Here is a 26,149-nt window from a genome sequence, read left to right as displayed (position 1 = left end):
TTTAAAATTACATGTTATACTTCTGTAATTTATTAGAAATATATATTTTAATATGAAAATAGCTAAGCCTGACTTTGTTTATAATATCTAAAAGGATTTTACTTCACGGAGAAAACAAAATTCTATTTTTGTAAAGGAGGTGTTGAATAGAAAGAATTGGCTATTTAACGTTTTAGGAGATCTTTGGCAAGGTAAGGATGTGAACCTGGAGTGGGATTCAAGGTATAGGTACTAGGTGTGTGCAAGTAACACACCTGCTAACCTTGTCAAGTTATTTCCTGTCTCTGAACTTTAGGTCAGAATTAAAAGAGCAGGATGTTTTTGATTGCATCTAAGTAGCTTCTCTTTCTAAAAATATTATCTATACTACAAAACTTTGTGATGTCTTTTTACTTTTATATGATCCACGACGGATGCCTTTTACATAAAGATATAGTAGAGCAATTTAGATGATTACAGTCATGTTCAATATGAATCAGGTGGTACGATATTCCTTTTTTGAGCAATTTTTGACACCTTTCTGTACTTTAATCCTTATCACAAGACTCATGGGATTTTTAAAATGGTTTCTCTTGTGTTTACCTCTTTCTTATTTATCCTCCTCTTTCATAGGCTGGGTTTTATTGCGTTAAGTCTAGCTCTTCCCTTTTTGCATTTATCCCTTTTTTTCTCTCTAACAACAGTTGCAAGATTAATTTTTCTCCCATCTCCCAAGAAATCTATCCTTCCATGTGTAGCCAGGTCCTGCCTTCTGAAAATGATTTATTAATCATTAAAACTCACACCAATGCTGTTTCTTACTAATTCATCTTAAACTTACTTTAGGTGCTGTCTAGTTAGCACTTTACAGGGAACTATCCTAGTCTCTTCATTATCTAATTAATTGCTTAATATAAATTCATATAGCATTTACTGAACATCTGTGTGTCAGGTATTTTGACATACATGTAGCCTATTTCATAATGTAATACATTTTTAAAGTACATCTTACTTTAGAAGAACGAGGCATTTCCATATGTGCTAATTTTCCAGATTTTCATATCTTGATCTGAAGTAAGGAAATAATTTTATTTAGCTAATTTTGTTTTTGTAAATGAAGATCCTTAATAATATGAGCTTAATTAAAAGACGAGAAGTGACGCAGTGGTTGGGAGGTCACAGGACTCTGGTCACTATCTGTCCCTTCTTTCCACCACCCTAAGGTAAGAACTGTAATTAGGTCTGTTTGAGAAAGGGGCAATTTAGCCTGGAATTAAAATATCAGGATAGATCTTCTTAAGTATAAGGGAGAAAGCTGAAATTTGGAAGGCTGAGTGGGGTCTGAGTCTATGAGGAGTAAGAGGAATAGCATTTCTATTTGGAAAGAGTAGCACATAGGATGGTTAGAACTGGAAAGAGCCAGTGTATCTGAAACAGAGAGAACGAATTACACATTGGGGAGAGTTAAGGTGAGAACTGCACAGGTCTAGGTCAAGGTGGGCCTTCGAAGTTTGAACTCTATAAAGGAGTACTGCACAGTAGAAATTGATGTGATCAGCTTTGCATTTTACACATCATTCTGGATGCAACACAGAGAATGGACTAAAGTGATCCAGAGGGATTCCTTGATGCATTTGATTTCGTTTAGAGGCTATTGCAGTAGTCTAAGAAATAATGGTGGTGGCTAGGACTAGGGTAGTTTTATAGTGAATGTGCAGAAATGGCTAGAACCAAGATATATTTAAGAGATAGAAGTACCAAGATTTCGTGCTTCATTTAATAAGAGAGGAAGCATAATCTCTGATTTTATGTTTTGTGAAATTGGGTGCATAATAGGAAAATAAGCAACATTAGAGAAGGATCTTTATGGTTTGTTTCTGAAAGCTGAATAGGCAGATGATTATCGTGAACTTGTTGGCAGAAATAATTAGAAAGGTTTCACTCATATCCAAAAGCTTTCTAGGCGTTTGTGTGTTGGTGTTTTATGTGTGTGTGTGTTTGAACAGAAGTTTTTATCCTAAAACCTATGCTTGGAAAGGCAAGTTACATGCCTCCAAGGCCTCCTTAATAATTGAATTTTAATAGAATTCCAGGTATAAGCACAATTTAAAATACCTTTCATATTATAATGCTTTTGCCAAGTTATATAGTGTTTGTATGATGGATCATGATTTTTACGAAATTTTCTCTGTACTAATGCTACACATTCTGAGAAAACACAAAAACAGTAAAACAAATCTTGTCCATGGTTTGAGTCATTAGCAGACAGGAAGATGGTAAGAATATTCCAAGCCTAAGCACTATTCCCTTAGGATAAAAATCTATAGCTACCTAAAAATAGATTACTTAGGCAGTTTTGTGGAAACTCAACTTTCTTCTATTGAAAGAATGGAAAGGTGATGGAATTAGTGCAAAAAGCTTCTTGTTCCAAACATCCTTTGGCTTGAGCCCTACTTGCCATAAGTTTATACGTGGCACTTTTGAAAAGTATAGCATGATTCAGTTTTCCAGGCACCACAGGTTTTATTTTATGGGATTTTGAAGTTTATACTTATTCTACTCAAATGCTGGGATACTTTATTCACTGGTACCTGCTAAGGTAGAATGCAACAGGTGTTGCCAAGATAATCCTAGTGTCAGTAGTGGAAAATTCTTATTTGGGAATGACAGGACTGTTAAGTCTGCCTGTCTCTTCTGAGTACTCTGAGTATTATACCCATTTCTAGATCATTTGAGAAAGAACTATAAATGTCTTCTGAAAAAATTCAATGTGTTTATGGTAATAACTGAGTTCTAGGATTTTTGCTCAACCAATGAAAATATAACTGATCTTCTGTTTCTTGTTCTTCCCATTTGTAAGAAATGCAGCTCTCACGACATTTATAATTCTCAACCCCACCCCAACCCCAAATGTGGCCTGCTAATGCACATTATTAGTATAATTATGTTAATGTTAGTAATAACAGACATTCATTGAATGTTTGACATAATGAGTCACTATCCTTTTCTTTTAAAGTAAATAATCCTATTTAATCCTCAGAGCAATCCTAAGAGTTGATTATCATAGATGCTGTTATCCTCAGTTCAAGAATAAGTGCTGTGCTCATTTCACTTTATCACATGACATTGATGAGGGATGTCAATACTTGCCCTTTTCAAGTAACAATAGATTGTTGAAGAAAAGAGTCTGAAAAATCGTTTAGTAGAATGCTCTCATTTTACAAGAGATAATTGAGGCCGTTTTCTCTCCCTGGATCTGAGATAAATTTTTTATATTAGGGGTGTCAAATTGTTCTTGTAGAGGGCCAGATAATGCATACTTTAGACTTCATCGACCATGGTCTTGGTTGCAACTATTCCACTCTGCTATAGTGCAAAAGCAGCCATAGACAAGATGTCAAAGAACGTGTGTGGCTGTGTTTCTATAAAACTTCATTCACAGAAAACAGGCAGGAGGCTGGATTGACTCATGGGCCATAGGTTCTCGAACTTTGGCTTAAATTGTCAATCCGAAATGATCTATTTGCCACAGTTACTTAGTACCTTCACTAAGATATCTGTTAGACATTCTTTAATAGACGTATACTCTCTGGGTCATCAGTCTCATGATTTAAAGTATTGCTTGTGTGCCAATTCCTACATTTTTACATCCGATTTTCATTATTCCTATGTTTTGACAGGAATGTTTAAGTGCATGAAGTTTAAAAAGTTTGTAATCATCTTCTTCCTTACAAGAACCGTCCCTCCCAAAAGTGTCTCTTTTGTTTTCAGTTTTGACCTCAGCACAGCCACTATAACAGGTTTTGCTAATTGCAAATCTACTATGTTACTTTCATTGTCAGGAAGGGAAAAATTTTCCTCTACCCCTCTAAGTTCTTTTGGCTGGTCTAATAATTGATACAAGGCAGATTAACAGGAGAAAAAAAAAATTAATTTTGTATGTGCAAAGGTACCCAAGAGTAATCAAAGCAGCCTGTTGATATACCCTTTTAGACAAAGAAACTTAGGCTTCAGTACTAATTAGTGAAGAAACTAAGCAGAGTGTGTTTACACAGACTTCTCGGCCCTGAATTCCCTGTCTCTGGCCATAAGAATGTCTGTTTACCTCCTGGTACAGGGAGGGTGGCTTCCACATGGAAACTTATTTCCTGCTCTCGGTGGGACATAAAGGAGGCTCAGAGTGTCCTTGTACCCACTGTTTCTCAAGTAACTTTAATTCAAAACAATCAGTATGTCAAAGTGGTATATTTGGGGGTGGCCTGCCCTGAACCCTGTCATTATTTAAACCTTCTAGACATTCCTCATCCCCTCCTGGACAAAGCTCAGTCAGATCATAAAGCCTTGGGCTGTTCTGGCTCTTGCTTAATTTTATCATCCTTATTCTTCTTTCTTCACTGAGCAATTTGCCCTCTGGTAATACTGAACCACTATAGTTCTGCACATGTACTGTGTTACCTGACACATCTGTGTTTACTCTGGTGAGTTTTTCTACCTGAGACTCCATTCTTCTAGTGCTTGCTTGCTTGACTCCTATTATCCTTAAAGTATGAGTGACAATATTTTGTCTTGGAATCCTTCCTTTACATTCGTGTGCTCAGAGTCTTTTCCCCTTTTTCAAGACAGCTTGTGTAGGCATTCAGACATGTTTATTGACTTGAATTTGCCTTGACATTTTCACTTACAAGTGTAGGTACATTAAAACAGAATCAGTTATTCTTAGAAATTCAAAGTGTTATAATGGACTTTTGTAGTGGTTTGCCCCAATGCATAGAGTGTCTTTACTTGTGAACTCCAAAAATACCTGTTTTTTAAAAAAATCAGAAAATGCTGATCTAAATGGCCTGCAGACAACCTTAATAATAATAGCAGTAATACATTTTATCATGTAAGATGAAATTTTGACAAGTCACTAAAATCTGTAAAGATTATATACTAAACTCAGTGAAGAATCACACACCTGTGTTTTGTAACTTCTTCAGTGATTTGTTTTCTCGGACAGTTTTTCTCAGGGTTTTCTCAAACAGAAAAATAAGTAAATAAATAAATACAGAGTTAAATGTTTCAGATAATAGTAGCTAAACAAATCAGTGCTTCATATTGGGATTGCTTTTAACTTTTGGTTCTAAAATTTGTTACAGACGATACAGATGTTACTTAAGTTAATTGTAGTTGTACATAATGCTTCAGATAATTGTATTAATAGCAGAATACAGCAGTGGCAGAGTTATGTCCTTATAAGAGAGTCAATCTTGTGAAATAATCTGAAAAATGTTCATTTTATGATTTTTTTTACATGATTTAAAGTAATACTCGGTTTTTCTATTGATTGTTTAAAATATGAAGTTCTCAAGTCCCTCCCATCAGGAAGCTTGCACAAGCCTCTTAGATAGCCTCATCCACCAGAGGGCAGACAGCAGAAGCAAGAAGAACTACAATTCGGCAGCCTGTGGAGCGAAATCCACATTCACAGGAAGATAGACAAATGAAAAGGCAGAGGACTATGTACCAGATGAAGGAACAAGATAAAACCCCAGAAAAACAACTAAATGAAGTGGAGATAGGCAACCTTCCAGAAAAAGAATTCAGAATAATGATAGTGAAGATGATCCAGGACCTCGGAAAAAGAATGGAGGCAAAGATGGAGAAGATGCAAGAAATGTTTAACAAAGACCTAGAAGAATTAAAGAACAAACAAACAGGGGTGAACAATACAATAACTGAAATGAAAAATACACTAGAAGGAATCAAGAGCAGAATAAATGAGGCAGAAGAACGGATAAGTGACCTGGAAGACAGAATGGTGGAATTCACTGCTGCGGAACAGAATAAAGAAAAAAGAATGAAAAGAAATGAAGACAGCCTCTCGGACAACATTAAATGCACCAACATTCACATTATAGGGGTCCCAGAAGGAGAAGAGAGAAAGGACCCGAGAAAATAGGTGAAGAGATTATAGTCGAAAACTTCCCTAACTTGGGAAAGGAAATAGCCACCCAAGTCCAGAAGTGCAGAGAGTCCCAGGCAGGATAAACCCAAGGAGAAACACGCCGAGACACATATAATCAAATTGACAAAAATTAAAGACAAAGAAAAATTATTAAAACATGAAGTTCTCATTCCATTACTTTGATCTTTTAAATAAGGATCTGAAAAAAAAAAGTATGTACAAATGTAACATTTTTACTGGTACTGTAAAACTCATTTACTTTTTAATTCTTTGAATCAATAGAAACATTTAAACATTTTCTATGGTTGATATTTTAATGCAAAGTACTATTTTATTTACTACCTTTTATTAAATGCCATTATTTCCCAACCTACTAGCTTTGCTGGTGTTTTATTTTGTTAAGATTTACAAATGAGTTGTTAGGCATTTGCTCTCAGTTTCCATGATAGCTTAAAACTTAGTTTCTATTCCTCAGAATTATGAGTTGAATTTCATGATGGCATTGATTTAAACTTGTTCTAAAACAAAGGGATTTAATATTAAAAGCTTGTTCTTTTTTTCTTTTTAGAAGTACAATTTATTAATTTTCGTTAATAAAATCCATGTAATTCATAAGTAGTTGAAGTGAGATGAAAGTTTTTCTGAAGTTTTTGGGGCTTTTTTATCCTTAAGATAAACTCTTACTTTGATTTGCATAGTATTGGCCAGTTTCATCAATTTTTAGATTCCCCTGATATTTCTTTTGAAAAGTGATGTTTTGAAGATGTTAGGCCTCATTCATACAATTTACTTTTCTGTACACATATGTTGATAATTTTGCAGTATCTCTTGTGTGGATTCAAAGAACCTCTGGTCTATCTACCAATTCTTTCTAACTCAATTATTTGATAATTACCAGAACTTTCATTTTGACCATCCTTCCTTCTACTTTGGTGGGCATTAAGCAATGCATTACTTGGATATATACATAAGCTTCACAAATTGACTTCTTTCTTAGTCAAATAAACAAAGAGTTTGTTTTCCCTTCTACCGCAAATCCTGACTCCCTTCTCAGGCCTTCCTGTGAACATGGACTCTGGAATGAGACAGAAGTGTTAAATGTGGTGTTATGGAACATTCCTGATGTTTTAAAGAATGTTGTACATGATATTAACTATTGTCCTTTAATGTACCTGTCCTCAGTGACAAGTGAAAAATCACATTTTATAATATAAAAAAGTAATTGGAGTTCATTGGGGACCAGGGGGTATATTAAATGGTTACTAAGACAAATATAAAGCATGTGTAGAATTAATGTAGAAGACATGAGGCAGAGAGAAGCCTTTTCCAAACTCTGAGTGCCAGAAACCTCGCCCACCCACAAAGCCATGAAGTTATCCACATGTTAAATGTTTAAGCAGTTTACTATTTTATAGGAGTGAATTTGCTACCTTAGAAAAAGATGAAATTACATTCTTTTTTTTGGGGGGGTGGGTAGGAAGAGATCCATATCTTTTTTGTGTATGTCTGAAAAAGAACATTTAGAAATGGCATCCTAACTGGGGAGTATTGTTTTTCTTATAATTTACATGTAGTAAATTAGTGAATGGTGCAAAAAGAGACCAAAGAATATGTATTTGGTGTAGCTATAAGCAAATCTGCAGAACTCAACCTAGATGAAATGTTTTGCTACATTTCAATGGATACAAGTGCTTGTATCCTGTCCAAACTGTTTATTAAGGCAAAAACATTTACATTTCTTGAGTTATCATGACCATTTTGCAACCTTCTGCTACAGTTGTATAAATCTGTCCTGTTTTTAAAATGAAAGTTGATTGTATTGTACCAACTCAATATTTTCCTGGACCTCATAAGTAGCTGATGTATTTTAGAATTCAAAATTAGTAGCACAGTGTTATGTATATGCTTACATTTTACGTTATTGGTATTAGGAAGTACATCTGCTGGAGATTATCTTCCGGTTTTTATGATGTCATCAGGCTTTCTCACATGGTGAAAGAGAATTTTGAGATGCATCCTACTTCTTCATGCTCGAATTTTATCAACCTGATTATATACATTTCATAAGGTCAATATCCGTATCTGTTTCTTTAAAAGTGACATATGTCAGCTACAGTAATATTTAGCACATACTAAGTATTTAGAAAAGCTGTGCTATTCTCCTATGTTCTACTACTTTATGTCTTAAAGTTTCCCTATAATTTAAGTACTTGGTTTGGTGGTATGAAAAAATTAATAAACATAAACCTCTATTAAAAAGAATTAGGAGACCAGAAGGGGGAGCTCTCATGCCCTGAGATTATAGCAGAGCCCGACAGGAAGAAGAAACACTCCTCTTTCCTGGCGAAGACTCAGTGAATAGAAAGTCAGGGACTCTTTGTTTACTACAGCCCTCCAACTTCCTTTCCCCCTCAATAAAAGCCTTCTCCTTTTCTTGCTGTGTGAGAATTTGCACATGGCTCACCATGGTTACAGACACCGAATCACAATTCTCTGATGATCCCAAATGAATAAACCCGTCTTTGTTTTAGGTCAACAATGGGGTAAATAGGCAGTTTGAAGGTATATAAATAGTTCGCCCAGAGTTCACTTTTACGCATTATTTCCTTAATTTGTGGAATCTCCGGTGAACAGAATTGACCTACTGATTTTTTTGAGTGCCGTTAACATTTTTTCCTTTCAAGGAGCTAGGATATGTTGAATCTTACAGACCTATAGCTGGAGTGAAAGCCTTCCATTCCTAGTTTAGAATCTCATGACTTGGTGAGAACTTTTAAAAACTATTGTACATGTAGCGTGTCCCTCAGTTCAACCTAGATGTTCTATGCTACAACATCTGTTTCTGTAAGAAAAATTAGCTTCTATGTCATTAGTAAATAAAGGAGTTAGGTCCGTTTAATGTGAAGTTGCATCAGCTCGTGTGCAGCTTTTCCTAGATAGAAACAGCCAGAAAAACAGGAATAGAATTATAACCTTGGGAGGAAAGAGAAACACCCTCAACTCAGCTGCTGCCCTGGAAGCAGAAGCCTTTGACGTTAAAAAAAAAAAATTTGTCTGATGTATTAGTTTCTAAGAGAAGTGCAGTCAAACATTCCTCTGTGTTTATGGATTTGGATATTGTTTTCTCATAATTCAGTATTTTTTTTTTTTGCTTTGTGTTTTAAAATCTGTGTTCTTAGTAATAAGGTTATGGTTATTATAAGTTTTGTTTTTTATTATGTACTGTTTTTCTTTATCTGTATCAATGTTTGTTTTTTTGGTCTTAACCCTATTATATTGATACAACCTTCATTTTTGGTAGTATTTGCATGGTATGCCTTTTCATACCAGTACATACATAAATGTCTAATGAAAACTGTCTTATCCTGTAAAGTACATACTTTCAGGATAGTTTTCATTAGACATTTATATTATAACTAGCATATAGTTAGATTTTTTAAAAAATCCAATCTGATAAATCTGTCACTTAAGAAAGAGTTAAAAAGTGTTACATTTATCTTTATTATTTTTATATTTGGGATTCTTTCTACAAGCTTATTTTTTTTTGGTTATTGCTGTTGGCCAATTGTTTTGTTTGCTACTTTACTTTCCTCCTATGCTTTGTTGCATTGGTACAAATAATCCTTTAGCCCCTCTGCAAGTTTGGAAACTATACAATATAATTGTATATAGCTTTAATTAAATAGCATTACTTTTTTTTTTTTTTTTTTTTGCGGTACGCGGGCCTCTCACTGTTGTGGCCTCTCCCGTTGCGGAGCATAGGCTCTGGACGCGCAGGCTCAGCGGCCATGGCTCACGGGCCCAGCCGCACTGCGGCATGTGGGATCTTCCCAGACCGGGGCCCGAACCCGCGTCCCCTGCATCGGCAGGCGGACTCTCAACCGCTGCACCACGAGGGAAGCCCCAGCATTACTTTTAATATACATAATTAGCTCTAATTTCTAATTAGGTCTCTAATTTCTGTCCTTCAAAAAAAAAATAAAGATTCACACTTTGTTGAATGTTCTCATTTCAATATAATCTTGTCTCGAGTTTTAGGTTTACCATTTTTTTAGACTCCCAGAGTTATAATTTATTTTTACAGTTAATAGTTAATGTAATTAACTGGTATTTAAAAAATTAATTTTAGGCTCTGTTGTAGGACACTCTTTAAGGAAAATTAAAAATGAGTACCTGCTCCCAGCTCTGACTTCCCCGAGAGGTTCCCCAGCTCCTGGCAGCATGCATTTCCTCCTGGGCCAACCCTAATGGCAGTTTCCTGGCGCAGAGCTCATTCCCAGTTGTATCATAGTCATCGTTCCTTCTCTAATTAATGCGTTACCAGCATTTCCACTTTTTCATTTCTGTGCATTTTAAATTTCTGTACAGGCTATAATTACCAGTTATAGTGGTCTTTTCTTTTCTGCTCCTTGTGCTAGTTTTACACAAACCGTCTCCCTACCACCCACCTCCCTTACTTTAGTGCAAGATTTTTCTGAACTCAAATTTTGTCAGGAAGACTTGTATTACACAAGAAATGTCTGTCTGTCTAGCTATCTATCTAGGCTGGCAGTAAGGTTGCCCAGGTTGTGTATTGCAAAATTCTGGGGCATTCCATTCACCTAAAGTATGTTGGGCAAGGTGGCTGCTAGCATTTCATGGTATCTGAATAGTACAGGTAATTGCACAGTTAAAAGAGTTAAACAGTCCTCTGAGGCTTTTAACTGCAAACAGTAGTATTGTTCCCCAGCCCAGCTGGTATGGGGCTATGTAGTGATCGGGCCATATGGGCTCCGGAGAGACTCTTACCCTCAGCCTGTCCCCTGGCTTCAGATACATACCGTGACTGCAGTTTCCAAAATTGCCTCAGTGTTGGGGAATTAGCCTGCTTTTTGTAGCAAGCACACCACAGCAATTTTAGGTTCAAACTCCTAAGAGTAGAAGCCTTTGTAGCACTAGTTTGACCAACTTTGTGAAAGACTACAGGGCAGGGAAAAAGGCAGGGCAGAGGTGGGAGTGTCTTCTGCTTTAGCTCCTGCGCTCATCATCTCACATGAGTTCAGGGGCTGCTATTTTCTCCCCACTTCTCCCTCTACCTTGGTTTCTCAGGGGTGAGGGAAGGAGATCACAGAAGGTGGTATGTGAGCCATCCTTTCAGAAGGCTTCAGCTGCAAATAGGGACTGACATCTTTTGCAATAGCTGATAGTCATTAGCTTCCAGGTACCAGCAAGGGGAACACCTAGCTATAAGGTGAATTACTTTGAAGGAAGGTCTAGTATTTATAGTTCATTCACAATTCTTCCAGCCTGGGTGTGGTTTACCAGTCAGGAGTTAGTTTTACCATAAGTAATACTACCTGGTAAAAAAGCTGAAGTTTCACTTTCATAAGTTTTTAGGGAAACAGAGCTTAGGGGAAGGTGAGCCCAGGGTTTCAGGGTTACATGGTCTTTTCTTCAGCTATTCAGCAGATAGAAAAACCTGAAAATTATTCTTTCTGCTTTTTATCTTCCAAAAAAATTGTTTTTTGCTTTTCTTTATTCTTTTGGTTTATGAATTGGACATTTTTAAGGAAAAAAGTCTTTATTGTTACCTTAGATTTCAAGAGGTAGCAGCTATATGTATATGTTTTCAACTGACTATATTTAATGAAAAGTTCCAAGAAAGTTACTGAATATCTACTAAATTAAAATACATTGCACATTATCTCAATTATCTTTAAAAATGGATGCTATATAAGCAACTTTCCCTGGAAAAGCAAAATGTAATGGGTGAAAAAAAACCCTCTCATTCCCTTGTTTTACAGAAAGAACATAATAAGATGTTTTGTTGTCTGTTGTCATAAAGAGCACATTTCCATATGAATGAGCAGAGAGGAAAGGATTAGTATAAGATTGGTATAAGGGATTAGTATTAGTATATAAGGTGCAGTATATTATAAAATGCTCCTAGTTAATAAATACACAAAATTGAACAAATAATTCTTAAGTTTTAAAATTTTGATATTGCAATAGAATACACATATTTCTTTATGCTCATTGTATATGTACATTTGCATTTTAAATAGGTTATTTTGAAGCTATTGTTGTGATTTAGGTTTTTATATCCCATGAAAGACAGACAGTATTGTATCATCTCAGTAGTAGTAGTTTGCAGAAAAGAGTACAGATCTCCCTGAGACCTTAAATTTAAATGAAAAATAATGCTTAAAACATAGTCACTTGAATAATTTGAAGAAAAACACTAACACTGCTAAAAGAATTCTATATAAAATTCTTCTGGATTTACTTTAAGGAGTAGATTATTATTAAATTCCAATTATTACTTTGAAAGGGATTCTTCTAAAAAACTTTTATTTGGATAAGCAGTCCCTTATATTTTATTGTTATTGATAATTTCTTAACCTATTTATTTCTATCTAGCCTAGTTTCAAATTACAAATTAGGAAGTAAGTTGAAAGAATTGATGAAATCATATATTCTTTATACCAATATACTTGACTGTGACACAAATTGAACTAGAATATTAGCATTTTATACTTTTCAATTAGTGTTTACTGTATCTGTATTTATAAAGGATGATTCATTTTATTAAGTATTTAGGGGTTGAAATGATTAGAAGTTAATAAAATGATAAAAATAATTTCAATATTATATGTGTTTTAAGCTTCTTTAATGTCATACTTTTCAAGGGAAACTGAATGGTACTCTGATTGTTACCTTTTATATTATTTTGCAGGTGCAATTTCTTGATTATGAATCAGTACCATTTGGTCAGAAAATGGAAAACCTAATGCAGATTAGAGAATTTGCCAAGGAAGTGAAAAAAAGAAATATTTTATTATATGGCCTTCTCGTATATTACCCACAGGTAGGTAAAATGTTGGTCTCTTCAGATTGTATGTTTTTTAGACTACAGTTTTATTGGTGGGAACCTGATTTCATTAAAAGCAAAGAAATATTAAAAAAAAAATTGGACTGGTAAATTACTTATCTATTCATGTTCTGCAGCAAGTAGAAACCCTTGACTCTAAGGGAAAATTAAAAATCAAAATAAGTGTTTTGATTAGGGGGAATAAAAAAGATGAAAATTGACAAAGATCTCACACTAGGTAGCCCACATAAAATTGCCAGATATGCAAAGAAAAATACAGAATCCCCAGTTAAGTTTGAATTTCAAATAAATAATAATTTTATTTTTAATTCCAATTTTGGAATTTGAAATTTGAATTTCATATTTAACTGGACTCTTGTATTTAACTGGCAACTCTAAGGTCACAATCTTAGCCGTTTGTATAATTTAAAGTTGTTTATTCCTTTAATGCTGTGCTAAAGATGTTGGTAATCAAGACTTTAATCATTTGAAAGCAGTGGCTGGCATTTGGGTTACATGAGGGCATGGTATTTAACTAGACAAAAACTCTTACTGTCGCTGTCTTTTAATAGCGAGTTACTTAAGCTGAAGGCAAAATGAATTAGCATTCTAGATTCTTTGTGCAGAGAAATGCTATTTAAATCAAACTGTTTGGAGAATCTGTTAGAGGAGATGGCTTTGCCCTTTGTGCATAGATACCTTTCATAGAACTTGCAGAAAGCTTCATGGTGTCTTAGAGCTGTACCACATAGGAGTCAAGGAAGTAAGATAGTCAACTGCTTTTGTTTCTAGTGGTCTGGAATAAAAGTGATTTGGTACTATATGGTTGATGAATAACAGCTATTGTTTATTAAATATTTAAGGTGCCTTTTTAGCCTGAAGGTAACAACATTTCTTTTGAAACAAATGGATTTTCGTTGAATATAAGGGGCATCTTTTAGCCAGTTCCTTGGTTTTCTTTAACTTTGAGGTTGTTTCCTCTGCTTCTGACAGAGACAAGCATGACCTCCAGTTGGTCCTAAGGACAAGGCAAAGTTTAGTTCACTTAGGATCATGGAATTGTAAAATGTTAGTGCCGTATGGTTCCTGAAGTCAGCACAACCAAGGCCTAAAGAGAGACATAGTTGCCCAAGGACATAAAACTGGCAGAGTAAGAATAAGAACTCAGGTCTGTATCTTCCTTCAGGAATGTTTCCTCTTCAATATTGTCTTTGGTTGTACCCTAGATTAACGTGGTGGGAAAAAGAAATCAGTTATTTCTCTTGTGCCATGCAAAGGAGTCATGGACTAATGCTATGCTATACAGGTATAAAATAGTGTTCACTCAGGAAAGCCTCAAAAGCTGGGGAATGGTAGAGCACACACAGTTCTGGACCTCTCTTTGTCCTTTGATTTAGACTAAGCACAAAGGGTCTGTAGCTGACTTTCTAGTGGAGGGTCTGGTTGCCAGTTGAAATGGAGCATGGAATTTCAGAGAAAAAGTATGTTTTAGCATAAGTATGTCCCAAATGTTACATGGACCATATTTGCACAAAAAATTCTTTATCGTTATTCTGAATTTCAAGTATAACTGGGCATCTTGTGTTTTATTTGCTAAACCTGGTAACACTTGTAGAGTTCATATTTACATAAAAGTATTCATTCTTTTCACACTTGACGTGTTCTACCCTTTTACGGAATGGAGTACGGTGAGTATCTATGTGACTCTGTACCTATGAAGGCTCCCTGATTGGAAAAGTAGCCTTGTTGAAAAGGAGGAGCCTTTGCAGCCCACTGCTTGGTATCTGACTGCTCTTTTTAAGCACACTTGGACCTGCTAAGCCAGCTGTCTACTAAGTTACCAAAAGTGGAAAAAGGTGGTCCTGCAAGCCCTTCAGGATATGTCTCATTACTTTAGGATGCAAAGATAGTTTACTTAGGTGTTGCTTGTCTCTTCTTAACATTTCAGTAATGATGTTTCAAGTATGTGAAAATGTTTAAAATGAAAGGTTTACTTTTGTCCTTAAAGACACAGATGTGAATTGACTTTTACTAGCCCAACACACTGTCCAATACATAATTCCACCTTAAAGAGCATTTACTAAGAGATCCTGGGATGTTTGTTAGATATGCCATTAAAAAAAAGCTGTGGTTAAAAATTTGGAGAGACAGCAGTGAATAGAGTTAAACAGACTTCTTTAATGAGGGCTTCTCACAAATCCTTAATATACTGATGAGCATTTCATATCTCCAACCTGGGGACAAGGGCTATGCCATTTTCCATTTTCTCCTGTAATCCTTTAACCATAGATAAATCATGGGACTAATGTTCCCTAAAAGAAACTTTGAGAAACACTCCTCACAAGTATACCGTTAAGTAAAGAAAGCACTACCTCTGTACAGTCTTTTTCTACTTCAGTACTAATTTTTCCATTTAGTTAAAGCAGTACTTCTAAAATTGAGTACCTACTTGACACTGCAAACAGCAAGGATATGAAGATGTATAAGGTGGAGCTTTCATCCACTGTTTAGTGAAGAGTGTTGGTCTGTGCTTTCCACTGTGCTGGGAGGTACAACTTTTTGTAGTGTTCATACACTGGACTTGTTCCCTAAATCTAATTCATCTCTGTAAGAGCCATTAGATGCTTTGTAGGTAGTTATTGTGTATGCTTCTAAGTCTCTGAACAGTGAAACCTTTCTAGATTTTTTTTTTAAAACCATTTTTTGTAAGACACTAGCATCAGGTACCTCTTCTTTGGATAGGTTTTCAGTTTATTGATAGCCCCTCCTTGGAAGAGAGAATGTATTGAATTGACTTCTGTATCTGTGTTACACATATGTTCTTTCTGGCTTAAAGAAAACCTCCCTTGTTATGTATGTGATATTTCTGTTAATGCAGATAGTCTTGATATTTGGCCGCACCTTCACAGTGTTGATGTATATGATGTTTATAGTTAAATAGAATTACGTAGGCCTTTTTTCTTTTGAAACACATGATGCTATTAAACCTCTGTTTGTGTTTGTATAGAGTTCTTTTACACACATGTATAGGAGTTTTTGTGTTTGGCAATTTTAAGCTGATTAGTTTTATTCTATTATTTCAGTCTTTCATTGTCTTTTTTGATCTAGATTGTAGCATATGATTAATTAGCTATAGTTTCTTGCATCATATAATTTACAAATTAGATGTCATCTATATTTTGTATATACCTTTAAGGAAAAAATAGATTTGGATAAAGCTAAGGATTGATTCCTTCCTTAGTATCTATAAATGTTCTACAGTGTTGTCTGTGATCAATTACTGATAATTTAATAATTCAGTCACTGACAAATGCATCTAATTTTATAATAGCTCAACTTAGTTTCTCCATATTTTCTTTACTGATATAAGAAACTTTAACAAATACTTTACTTAACTCTAGATAAGCTTTATGTGTGTGTTTTTTCTGCCTTTGAGAAAGATTATTTGCTAAATTATTGAATATGCTAGTTTCTTATCTATATCACCATAGTAAGGCACTATTAACTTTTTTTCCCAAAATTGACTTTAAAATATTCTAATGGCCTCAAAAAATTAATAATTTAAAATGAGCTCTTCGTGGGTAGCTTAAACTTAGAGTTATAGATCAAGTGACAGGCTTCACTGTGTATATATATGTATCTATACATTTATATACACACACGTATATAAATATAAGTAAGAAATATTTGACCATAATATAAAGTTGTCTAATGTTATCATCCAGTTTTCAGTTCCTCAAGTTGTAAACAAATCAGGAAAGATTTGAAATTTATGCTCTAGACTAGAAATGTAGCATAAAGCTTGCCTTTACAATTTGTTGAATGAATTTAAATCAGGTCCTATCCCTTTTTAAAAAATACCATACAAAAATAACTATGAATAATTAAAACCAGTTTTTATAGTTGAGTCTATATAAAGGATCTTAGTCCCTTTTTAAGTGTTACTTTAAATAATTCTATGCATAAAATATTATTCTTCATCCTGTTAATCCAGCTTTGTTATGCAAACCATCATTGAGGTCCATGATATAAAATTATGTGTTTGGGGAACATGTTTTAGTTATCTGAAAATCTGTATCTGATAATATGGCAGTGAACATATACAGACTTCGTATTTCTGTCATGAGCTGTTCAAGCCAGTAGCTTACAGTTTACAGTCTTAATTTTGTTGAAATCTAAAATATTTTTATGATAACTTTGTTTTTTAAGGCAAATATTTGCGAGTTTACATTTTAAAATAATATTCCTTAAAACTGTGATAGTAAGTAAACTGTTTCCCTGAGTTCTGTGAGCCATTCAAGAAGCGGATTGTAGGAACCTGTGACCTATAGCTTGTTGGTCAAAAGTACAGATGGCATGCGAAATAGAAGTCAGCCTGGTGGGACTGAGCCCTTAAGCCTGGGGTGTGTGGTCAGTGCTAACTCCAGGTAGTGAGTGTCAGAACTGTTTAGTGTGGGAAAAATAAAACACACATTTGGTGGCAGAAGTGTTGAGAACAGAAAAACAATCTTTAGGCCAGTATAAAACTTGCTATATCTATTATCTACCCAATCCCACCGGAGGTTTTCCAAATTGTGGACATTCTTTCAGCTTAGGTGCCTAGTGAAAATGTTGTGAATCAGCGTCCCCAGCAAACTAACAGTAAACATGTAGCATGAAACAGAAATTAGACTCTGTTGTCACTGTAATACAACTTCAACTATACTGACCATTTTGCAGGTAAAACGTCTAGGTTACAACGATATTATCCCTTTGATTAGTAACTTTTTGGTACAGACATTACAGCGTTGAATAATCCACTCAGCTGATTTTTGCACTCAGCTTTACTTATCCACCGTCTTCACCAAGATACCATGAGACATCTTATTAGGTATTTTCCTGAAGTCCAGACCTGAGATTTGTACAGCTGTCCCTTGCTTGAGTAATCTACTGGTATTCTCAAAGAAAGAAAGAAGTTTAACTTGTTTAAATGAACATACATTCGACCCCACTAATAAATGATTGATTTTCTACGCCAGTAGCTTTTTAAACACTTTTAAAACATCTTAGAAAAATCCCCAGCTGACAATATTATAGTCACCTGAGGAATTAAATATACAGATTCCTAGTCTGTACCTCCCTGACTCTATTTCAAGAGATCAGGGATATCCCTGGGGCTCTATGTTTCACAAGCTCAAACTGTGAGGAAAGTTTAGTATGAGCCAGATTTAAATGACTGATGCAGGTCAGTGGTCCTTCATTACACTGGCATGTTGGAATCACTGATTTCCCTTTGTAATCTGTGTAGGACTGTCACATCAGTGGAAGCTCTGGTATACCAGGTGGTATAATAGAATGTTGATTAAGTTTGGTAAGGGAGTGAAGAATGGCCATTTGAAAAAGTTTCTCAGGTAACCGAAATCATGTCTTCGTGTTCATTAAGGACAACTGTTCTAAACACTCAAAAACTCTCAGTAAAATAGGGCAGTTATATTGATAAACATAATTAGTTGGAAACAAAAAAAGTGTATAATTGATTGTTTAAAAGATGGATTTTGAAAAGGTATTTTGTAGCTTTATAGAATTAAGAGTCATAGAACCAAGATTGGATACTAGCCAGCCAGGAACAGTACAGTTAACAGAAATGCTCAACCATCCTGTGGGACTGTGCTAAGAAAAATGCCTCCCATCTCTGATTCTGCTTATATAATATGCCAGGGAACCATGGGTAGGAACTCTACCATAGCTGATCCATAAAATGAAGAGTCTCTTCCCTAGATCTAGTCTCCTTGCTCTGGCACCACTTCCACCTTCTAAGTCTCCTCCATGTGCATGATAGAATCTATAGAATTATGCTACAGAATCTGGGGAAATATAGCTTGGTTTTTTCTCTGTAGTCTCTATAGCGCAGAAATGAAAGATGCGCTATGGTTAGGGAAGGCATTGCTTGCGCCAGTTTGCAATATCAGCCCCATCTATGTTATAGAATCCTGTCTTAGGTTGGAATGAAATCAAACAGAGCACCTTTAACATGTGTTTACATTCAAGGGCTTGTTATTTGTCTATATCCAGGCTTTCCATATGGTGTCTGCCACAAATATACATTTTTAAATACAATTTTGCATATGAACTTTTATAATAATAAAATTTGCGAAGTCTATAAAGTTTATCTGTAGCAGTTTTGTGTTTAATCTGTGCATTTTATGTACTCAGGGCTTTAGAGATGAGTCACACAGGTTCATGGTTAAAGAGTTTCCTAAAATGATTATAACTGATTATTTCTTACCTTGAATTAGTATCTTCCCCTTAACTGAAAAACAAGGTATATGACCCTAAACAAGGGATATAAGTTTTCTAGGCCTTGGATTCTCCATTTTAAAATGCAGAAGTCAGAACTTCTGTTTGAAAGCGTTTGTCGGGTGAGAAAGAGGAGACACAAGAGGTGTGCAGGCTGTGTCATGTGGTACCATCAACCATCTCTCACTCTGACACGGGAATTCTAGAACTGGGCCTGGGTTTTCTTTCCTCTCCCTATGTGACCATAAACTTCACCTATACTATTATTTCCTTTATTTTATTCAGAATTACTCATTGTTTGTGTATTTTGTTCTAGTTCACAGAGGGAACTGCTCTCTTTTTTTTGTCAGACACCTTAATAAAGTAGAAGACAAGGGTGGTGCCTTAGTCTGTTCTGCTGCTATAGCAGATACCATAGGTTGGAGGCTGGAAGTCTGAGATCAGGGTGCCGGCATGCTTGAGTTCTAGGGAGTTGTTGGTTGCAGAGCGCTGTTTTCTTATTGGATGCTCACAGAGCAGGGAGAGGGTAAGACCTCTAGAGACCTAATTCTATGGATGAGGACTCCACTCTGATGAGTTATCACCAACTGAAGGTCTCTCTTCCTAATAGCGTCACGTCACATAGGAGTTAGGATTTCAACATATGAATTTGGAGGAGGGGCACAAAGATTCAGTCCATGACAGGGAAGGAATTAACATCCATTAGAGAAAGGTTAAGGGAAATATTAAATATGTTAGCACGTCAGGAGTATGTGCCGTTTATTATCTATTCCTTATCTTCTGTCTCCTTTCTTCTCCTTTGTACTCTCATTTTACTGGGTTTGATACAGTGGGAAACAGGACTTTTGAAAGCAATAGTTGGCTTAGTGTTTTTGTAAGATGGGGCCATTGGAAAGGACTACATCAGGCAGAGCTACAGAAAACAAGTCTTGAAGAGGTCAGGGGTAAAACAGGGGAGCCCCTTACCTTCTCCCTGCTCCTGAATGCCACTGTTTGCTATCTTCCTACAACTACTGCAGCTCTGGGAGGCATATAGAAAAAGGAGGAAAGTTACCAAAGCAGTTCTGTAATTTTTTCTTTTTTAAAAAACAATTGTTTGTAAAAGACTTATGAGGATCTTTTTATAAACCTCCAAAACAGGATGTGAAATGGTGAAATGAAGTTGTTTGGCAAAACATTAAATTAGATAAAGATGTGTAAATTGTTCTTCTGTCCAAAGTGTAAGCAAGATCTCTCTACTTGATGAGTTAAGTGCTATTGTCTTTCTTTCTCTGTTGTCTGGGTTTTGAAGGTTTTGTGTGTACTATAAAGGACATCCAGAAAACATTCTCGACAATGAATCTCTTTGTAGTTACTTCAGGTAAATTCAAAATAAAACATTAAGAACTACATGAACAGGTCCAACTGCTCTCGTATACCTTTGTGCCAAAAGACCTGAATTTGTAGGATGCAATTTACACCAGTCTTTCCTCTCAAATGCACCCCATTTGCTCTGTGTTCTTAGCCTTCAAGTGTGTGCGATCACTTGGAGAACAAATAGGTGCATGCTATCAAGTAGCAGAACACAGATTTGTTTTTAATGAAAATCTTTGGGGAGATTAGACTTAAAACTCTACTCCCTGCAGTGAGCAATTACTTGGAATTTAGCTGAATTATTTACTAAACTCACATTACTTTCCACGCCATCACACGGCATGTACACCAAACACGCAGCACCAAATCTGTTTACGGAAACCCATAATACCCTGTTCAGAGTAATCAGGCTTTTCAACGTGGGAATGTTGATGAGACTAAATATTTTTCACTTTCAAATTGTTTTGGCTTTTATTATTTAGATTTAGTCATTCTTTGGGAAAATAGGAAGGTTATGAAAGATAATGTCTCTTCAAAACTGTGTATTTGACGTAAAGTAGCTAGCTAGTGGGAAGCAGCTGCATAGCACAGGGAGATCAGCTCGGTGCTTTGTGACCACCTAGAGGGGTGGGATAGGGAGGGTGGGAGGGAGATGCAAGAGGGAGGGGTTATGGGGACATATGTGTATGTATAACTGATTCACTTTGTTATAAATCAGAAACTAACACACCGTTGTAAAGCAACTATACTCCAATAAAGATGTTAAAACAAACAAAAAAACAACTGTGTGTTTGAAAAACTGAAACTATTTTCAGGGAGTTTGGTTAGCTTACTTGGCAGGCTCATCAGAGAGAGTAGCAATAAGCTATTATACTTAGACATATCTAAATGAAATGGATTATTACTTATAAACTTCCACTACAGAACTCTCCTTCATTTTTTTGAATAAAAAAAGCAAAAGTATGAATGAAAAAGACCATGGAAAATTCTTAATGAACTAAATCCTTTGGACAATGTATTAGCTAACTATCACTGCATAACAAATTACCCCAAAACTTAGTTGCTTAAAACTACATATATAATCTGACAGTCTCTGTGGGTCTCCGGCTCTGGGTCTTTCTCAAGGCTATAGTCATCTCAAGGCCACACTGAGAATGCTCTGCTTCCTAGCCACTTAGCTGGCTGTTGAAAGGATTCAGTTTCTCTGGGCTGAGTCTTCAGTTCTTCACAAGCTCATGGTTGGAGGCCAGCTTCTATTCTTTGTCATGGGGGTTTGTCCATAGAGCATCCCACAATATCAGAGCAAGCAAGAGAGAGAAAACGAAGACACAAGTCACAGTCTTCTGTAAACATAATCACCAAGTGACATCCTGTCACTTTTATTGTATTCTGTTCATTGGAAACAAATGACAAAGTTTTACCTACACACAGGGAAGGTGATTTACATAGGGCATGGCTACCAGTAGGTAGTGATCGCTGGGAGCCATATCAGACACTGCCCACCACAATAATACCAGAATGCTAATATTACAGCCTAAAAATTATATTTCTTGCTACCCACTCCAAGCAAAGCAAGGGGTTTGTAACCTAAATAGGGCCAGAAATGTGTTAAGGTGAAAAACATGCACACAGATTTTACATATATATATATACATACATACATACATACACACGTACATATGATTACACAAACTTACTTTTTTCTTGACACTTGAATAGAGTAGTAACAGCTAGAGACAGTATAGCAGGGAAGTGGGGAGCCAACGAAATGGAAGCTTAGTTTTATGCTATCTGTACCATTTTAAAAAGCTTGATTTAGGTCAGATCCACATCAAATAAATTAGGGAGCATATATCCATAGATAGGCTCTATTATTTCAGTTCAGGTTAGTGAAGCTCGTATTACAAAATAATTGCTATAAAATGGTGGCTTTGCATTTGAGGGAGTTGAGCCTCATTACAGTGGAGCATATAACCCAGAAGTGTTGTGTCTCAGAGGCTTGAAAAACAGTTTCCAGGAAACAGAGTTGCTGTAGTAAGTCAGGAGAACTAGAAATAAAAAGAAGCCAGTGAATCTCACAACTGGAATCGTTTTGGTAATCTTCAGGGAAGATGTGTTTGTGGACTTGTAGAAAGCATTGAGAAACTTCATTGGGCGTTATCTGATTTCCTATAAACTGTTTCTCCAGTAAAACTCCTGTCATATTACTAACATCAATGAAAAGTTGGAAATAGGATCTAACTTCATTCAATACCCAAATTCTGATATTTTAACTAATGAAATAGAAAAAAAAAATAGGCATGGCAAATAGGTTGAAAGAACAAACTGAATAATTATTCCGTGGGAAGTAGAGAGTTTTCTAATGCATGTGGCATTATTTCAGCCCTTTGAAATAAAACATGTTGTGTGTATGTGTATATATATATATATATATACTGTTCACAGCAGTTTTATGTAGAATTTCCTTAAATAACATTAGAGGGAGGGAGATATCTTTCTCTGTTTATTTTCATTTTATGTAACTCTAATTATCCAAACTGCAGAAGCAGCTGTACAAAGAACTCTAAAATTGCAGTGTTTAACTGAGTCAAGTGGAGAGAACATGATGTGTATGCTAGAGGACTTGAAAACATCAAGCAGAGTGGGAAGTGAAACTAGATAGAAGCAATGTGAAGTCAAGATAATAAAGATTTAGCATTCAAAGCCAATGGCAATAAGTCTGAATACTTAGAAATATTTGGGACCTATTGACTTTTAGATATTGCACGTCATTTAGATTAAGGGTAACATTTCCAAAATCTGGGACTGTCTAAGGACCATGTTCCAGGAATGAGAGTTGGTTGTATGTAAATTCCTTATTCTCTGCCCTAAACCATCAGGATTTAGAAAAGATAATAGTTTGTAAATTTAGAACATGTGTTTATTGTCTCTGAGAATCCTATCAACATTTCTGATTATGAACACAAAGGAAGTATAGAGGGAACTTCTCCATTGAGAGTCAGGAAGCTATGAGTAATGTTTGGCATAAAGATTTGTGTATAGAAAACAGTGAAGTTTATTAGTTTTCCATCCATCTCATTACTCATCTTTGACAACTGGTAAGGAAATATATTTTAATTAAGCTTCAACTTTCTGTTACTGAATGCATAATGGCAATTATATACTAATGCTATTAGGAAATGAGTTGGTTTAATAACAAACATATCTACAATCACTCTTTTAGAATCTGGATTTTAATGGGCAGAAAAAGCACAGATGTTTTACAAAGACGCCATTCATGATTATTATTATGCTTCGGTCAGTGTTTATATTTTGTATGTTTCTAATCACTATATCATGCTGAAATCCTATATAATGAAGAATATAAGGAAAGAATGTTCAAGAGTACCACAGACAATTTACCATTTTTTTCAGCTAAAATTATTTATTTTAATCTTTTGCATTTTTACTCTATTTCCTTTTTAAAAATACGATTCTCCATGTGTATTTATGGCCTAAAAGCTTCTGAATCGTAATAAATTTCATAACTAGGCTACAGATCTTCTGCTATATGGACAGACTTTTTACAAGGGGATTCAGGAACACAAGAATTTAACGTTTATTATAGGACATGCTGTACTTTTTTTTATTGTTTACCACAAAGACTTTTTCATTAAAAGATTCAAAGAGAGGAAATTTAATTTTTGTTCATAGGCTTGCAAGCTGAAATTCGGGCAATGTGAAATGTATTAAAATAGAGACCATTAAAGTAATCTATATACCACTTACTGGTAGTATGTCCTTACATTTGGTTTGTAGGTTTGAGCCAATCTTATGCTCTATTCTTGATAGTGAAGTCAATTAAAAAATTGATTCTCTAGTGAGGATATGCTGCTTTGAACAGATACCAACTACCAAATATCAAGTTACAGGCAAAATTATTAAATGTATAAAGGTACAGATTTATGGTTTTCTAATGCCTCTGTATTATATTGCATGTTTCTAATTCCTTTCTAGTGAAAAGTCAGGCCATTTCTTATTTGTCTACTGGGTACATATCTTTGATTCTGACTTAATCTGTTTAGTTTTGAATTTTAAATAGGAATAATAAATTTTGCTCAATATATGTATATACGAGGGTTTAAAATAATTGTGCTATATTCTTCATCATCTTAGTCCTTTTGTACCTTTATTAAATTTTTGACTTCATATTTAAGATGTTTTGATGCACTTAAGGATTTAGGCTCTTCAGGGAGGGTGGTCTCTTCTCCCTCTTTTAAGAAAGTCCAGCATTAACACAACATTATTAGTACTCTTTTGACCTTCAAGAGAAGAAATAGGCTAAAAACCTAGATAAGAAGTTGCTAAAAATCTAGTTACTGAATTCTCAGGTCCGGCCCATGATGAGAATAGGCATGACCCCTAAATCTAATTTTTTAGATGGAGATGTTACAAAATTAAAAAAAATATACATACTGATCATAGAGCAACAATTAAAACACTCAGTGGCAAACATTTCTGAACGTTGATAGCAATTTCTATAATGAAGGCATTGCATTTACCCTAAAAAATAACCAGTTGAACAAATATATAAATGACTGGGAAGCAGCTTAATAATTTTCAACAAATGACCTGGTCAGTATGATTTCAAAAAGCCTCAGTCATATTTTCCAAAGTCGTGCTGCTGCTTTTATAGTTACCATTTTTTCTCATAACCTAAAAGAACACAAGGCTTTGCCAGCACCATCACAAGAACGTGAGTTTTCTTCACAAATATACTTTCTCAAGTCAAGTAGATCATAAGTGAATGCTTCCTACCTTTCCTCAAATTTTTACTGAGTGTTTTAAGGCCTTGGGAAGAAAGACAAGGTGTGTGGGTTGTTTTTTGTTTTTAAATATGTGCAAGGCCTTTTGTAAGGCATCTTGAGGAAGTCAAATGGTGGCTGAGACTTGACCTTCACCCTCAGGGAGAGGTTATACTGAAGGAACTATATCAGGTTAATTAGATGTTATAAATGCATAACTTCTGCTTTTTAGAGCTTAATTATTTCCACAGGTATGTGTTTCCCAGTGGTTAGCTAAGCAATAACAAACGTGGCCCTTGTGGTAAGTTCATGACAATAATGGCTTTGGCCAAAATGTTCATTTGTTTTTTTCCATAAGTTGGCTCTAGTAGCGCTTACTTGTCTTTAACTTCATTCAAAACAATTTTATTAGCTTGTATTGTGACAGCTGTCATATTAGCATGCATTTTCTAAGAAACTTATCAAAATTGATGAATTTTTGTATAGTCATTTTAATACTGAAGATGGGAGAAAACAACATTTTCGGCATATTATGCTTTATTATTTCAAGAAAGGTAAAAACGCAAGTAAAACACAAAAATCATTTGTGCAGTGTATGGAGAAGGTGCTGTGACTGATCGAACATGTCAGAAGTGGTTTGCGAAGTTTCGTGCTGGAGATTCTCACTGGATGATGCTCCATGGTCGGGTAGAACAGTTGAAGTTGATAGCGATCAAATCAACACAATAAATTGAGAAGAATCAACGTTACACCACGCGGGAGACAGCCAACGTACTGAAAATATCCAAATCAAGCGTTGAAAATCATTTGCACCAGCTTGGTTATGTGAATCACCTTGATGTTTGGGTTCCACATAAGCTAAGCGAGAAAAACCTTCTTGACCATATTTCCACATGCTACTCTCTACTGAAACGTAACAAAAACGTTCTGTTTTTAAAACAAGTTGTGACGGGCAATGAA

General features: G+C 35.3%; 1 protein-coding gene across 2 annotated transcripts in view; it reads left to right on the top strand.

The window, feature by feature from the left end:
* Positions 1-26,149, top strand: part of CRPPA (CDP-L-ribitol pyrophosphorylase A) — a 352,865-nt gene that overhangs the window by 166,470 nt on the left and 160,246 nt on the right. For both annotated transcript variants that reach the window (XM_049714562.1, XM_004263477.3), the window contains exon 9: positions 12,642-12,773. In XM_049714562.1, the coding sequence (XP_049570519.1) occupies positions 12,642-12,773 (132 nt within the window). The remainder of the gene's footprint in view (positions 1-12,641; positions 12,774-26,149) is intronic.

The sequence above is a fragment of the Orcinus orca genome, chromosome 9 (genome assembly GCF_937001465.1).
Source record: "Orcinus orca chromosome 9, mOrcOrc1.1, whole genome shotgun sequence".
Taxonomy (NCBI): domain Eukaryota; kingdom Metazoa; phylum Chordata; class Mammalia; order Artiodactyla; family Delphinidae; genus Orcinus; species Orcinus orca.
The sequence above is the reverse complement of the archived record's forward strand: the minus strand, read 5'-3'. Positions and strand labels throughout refer to the sequence as shown.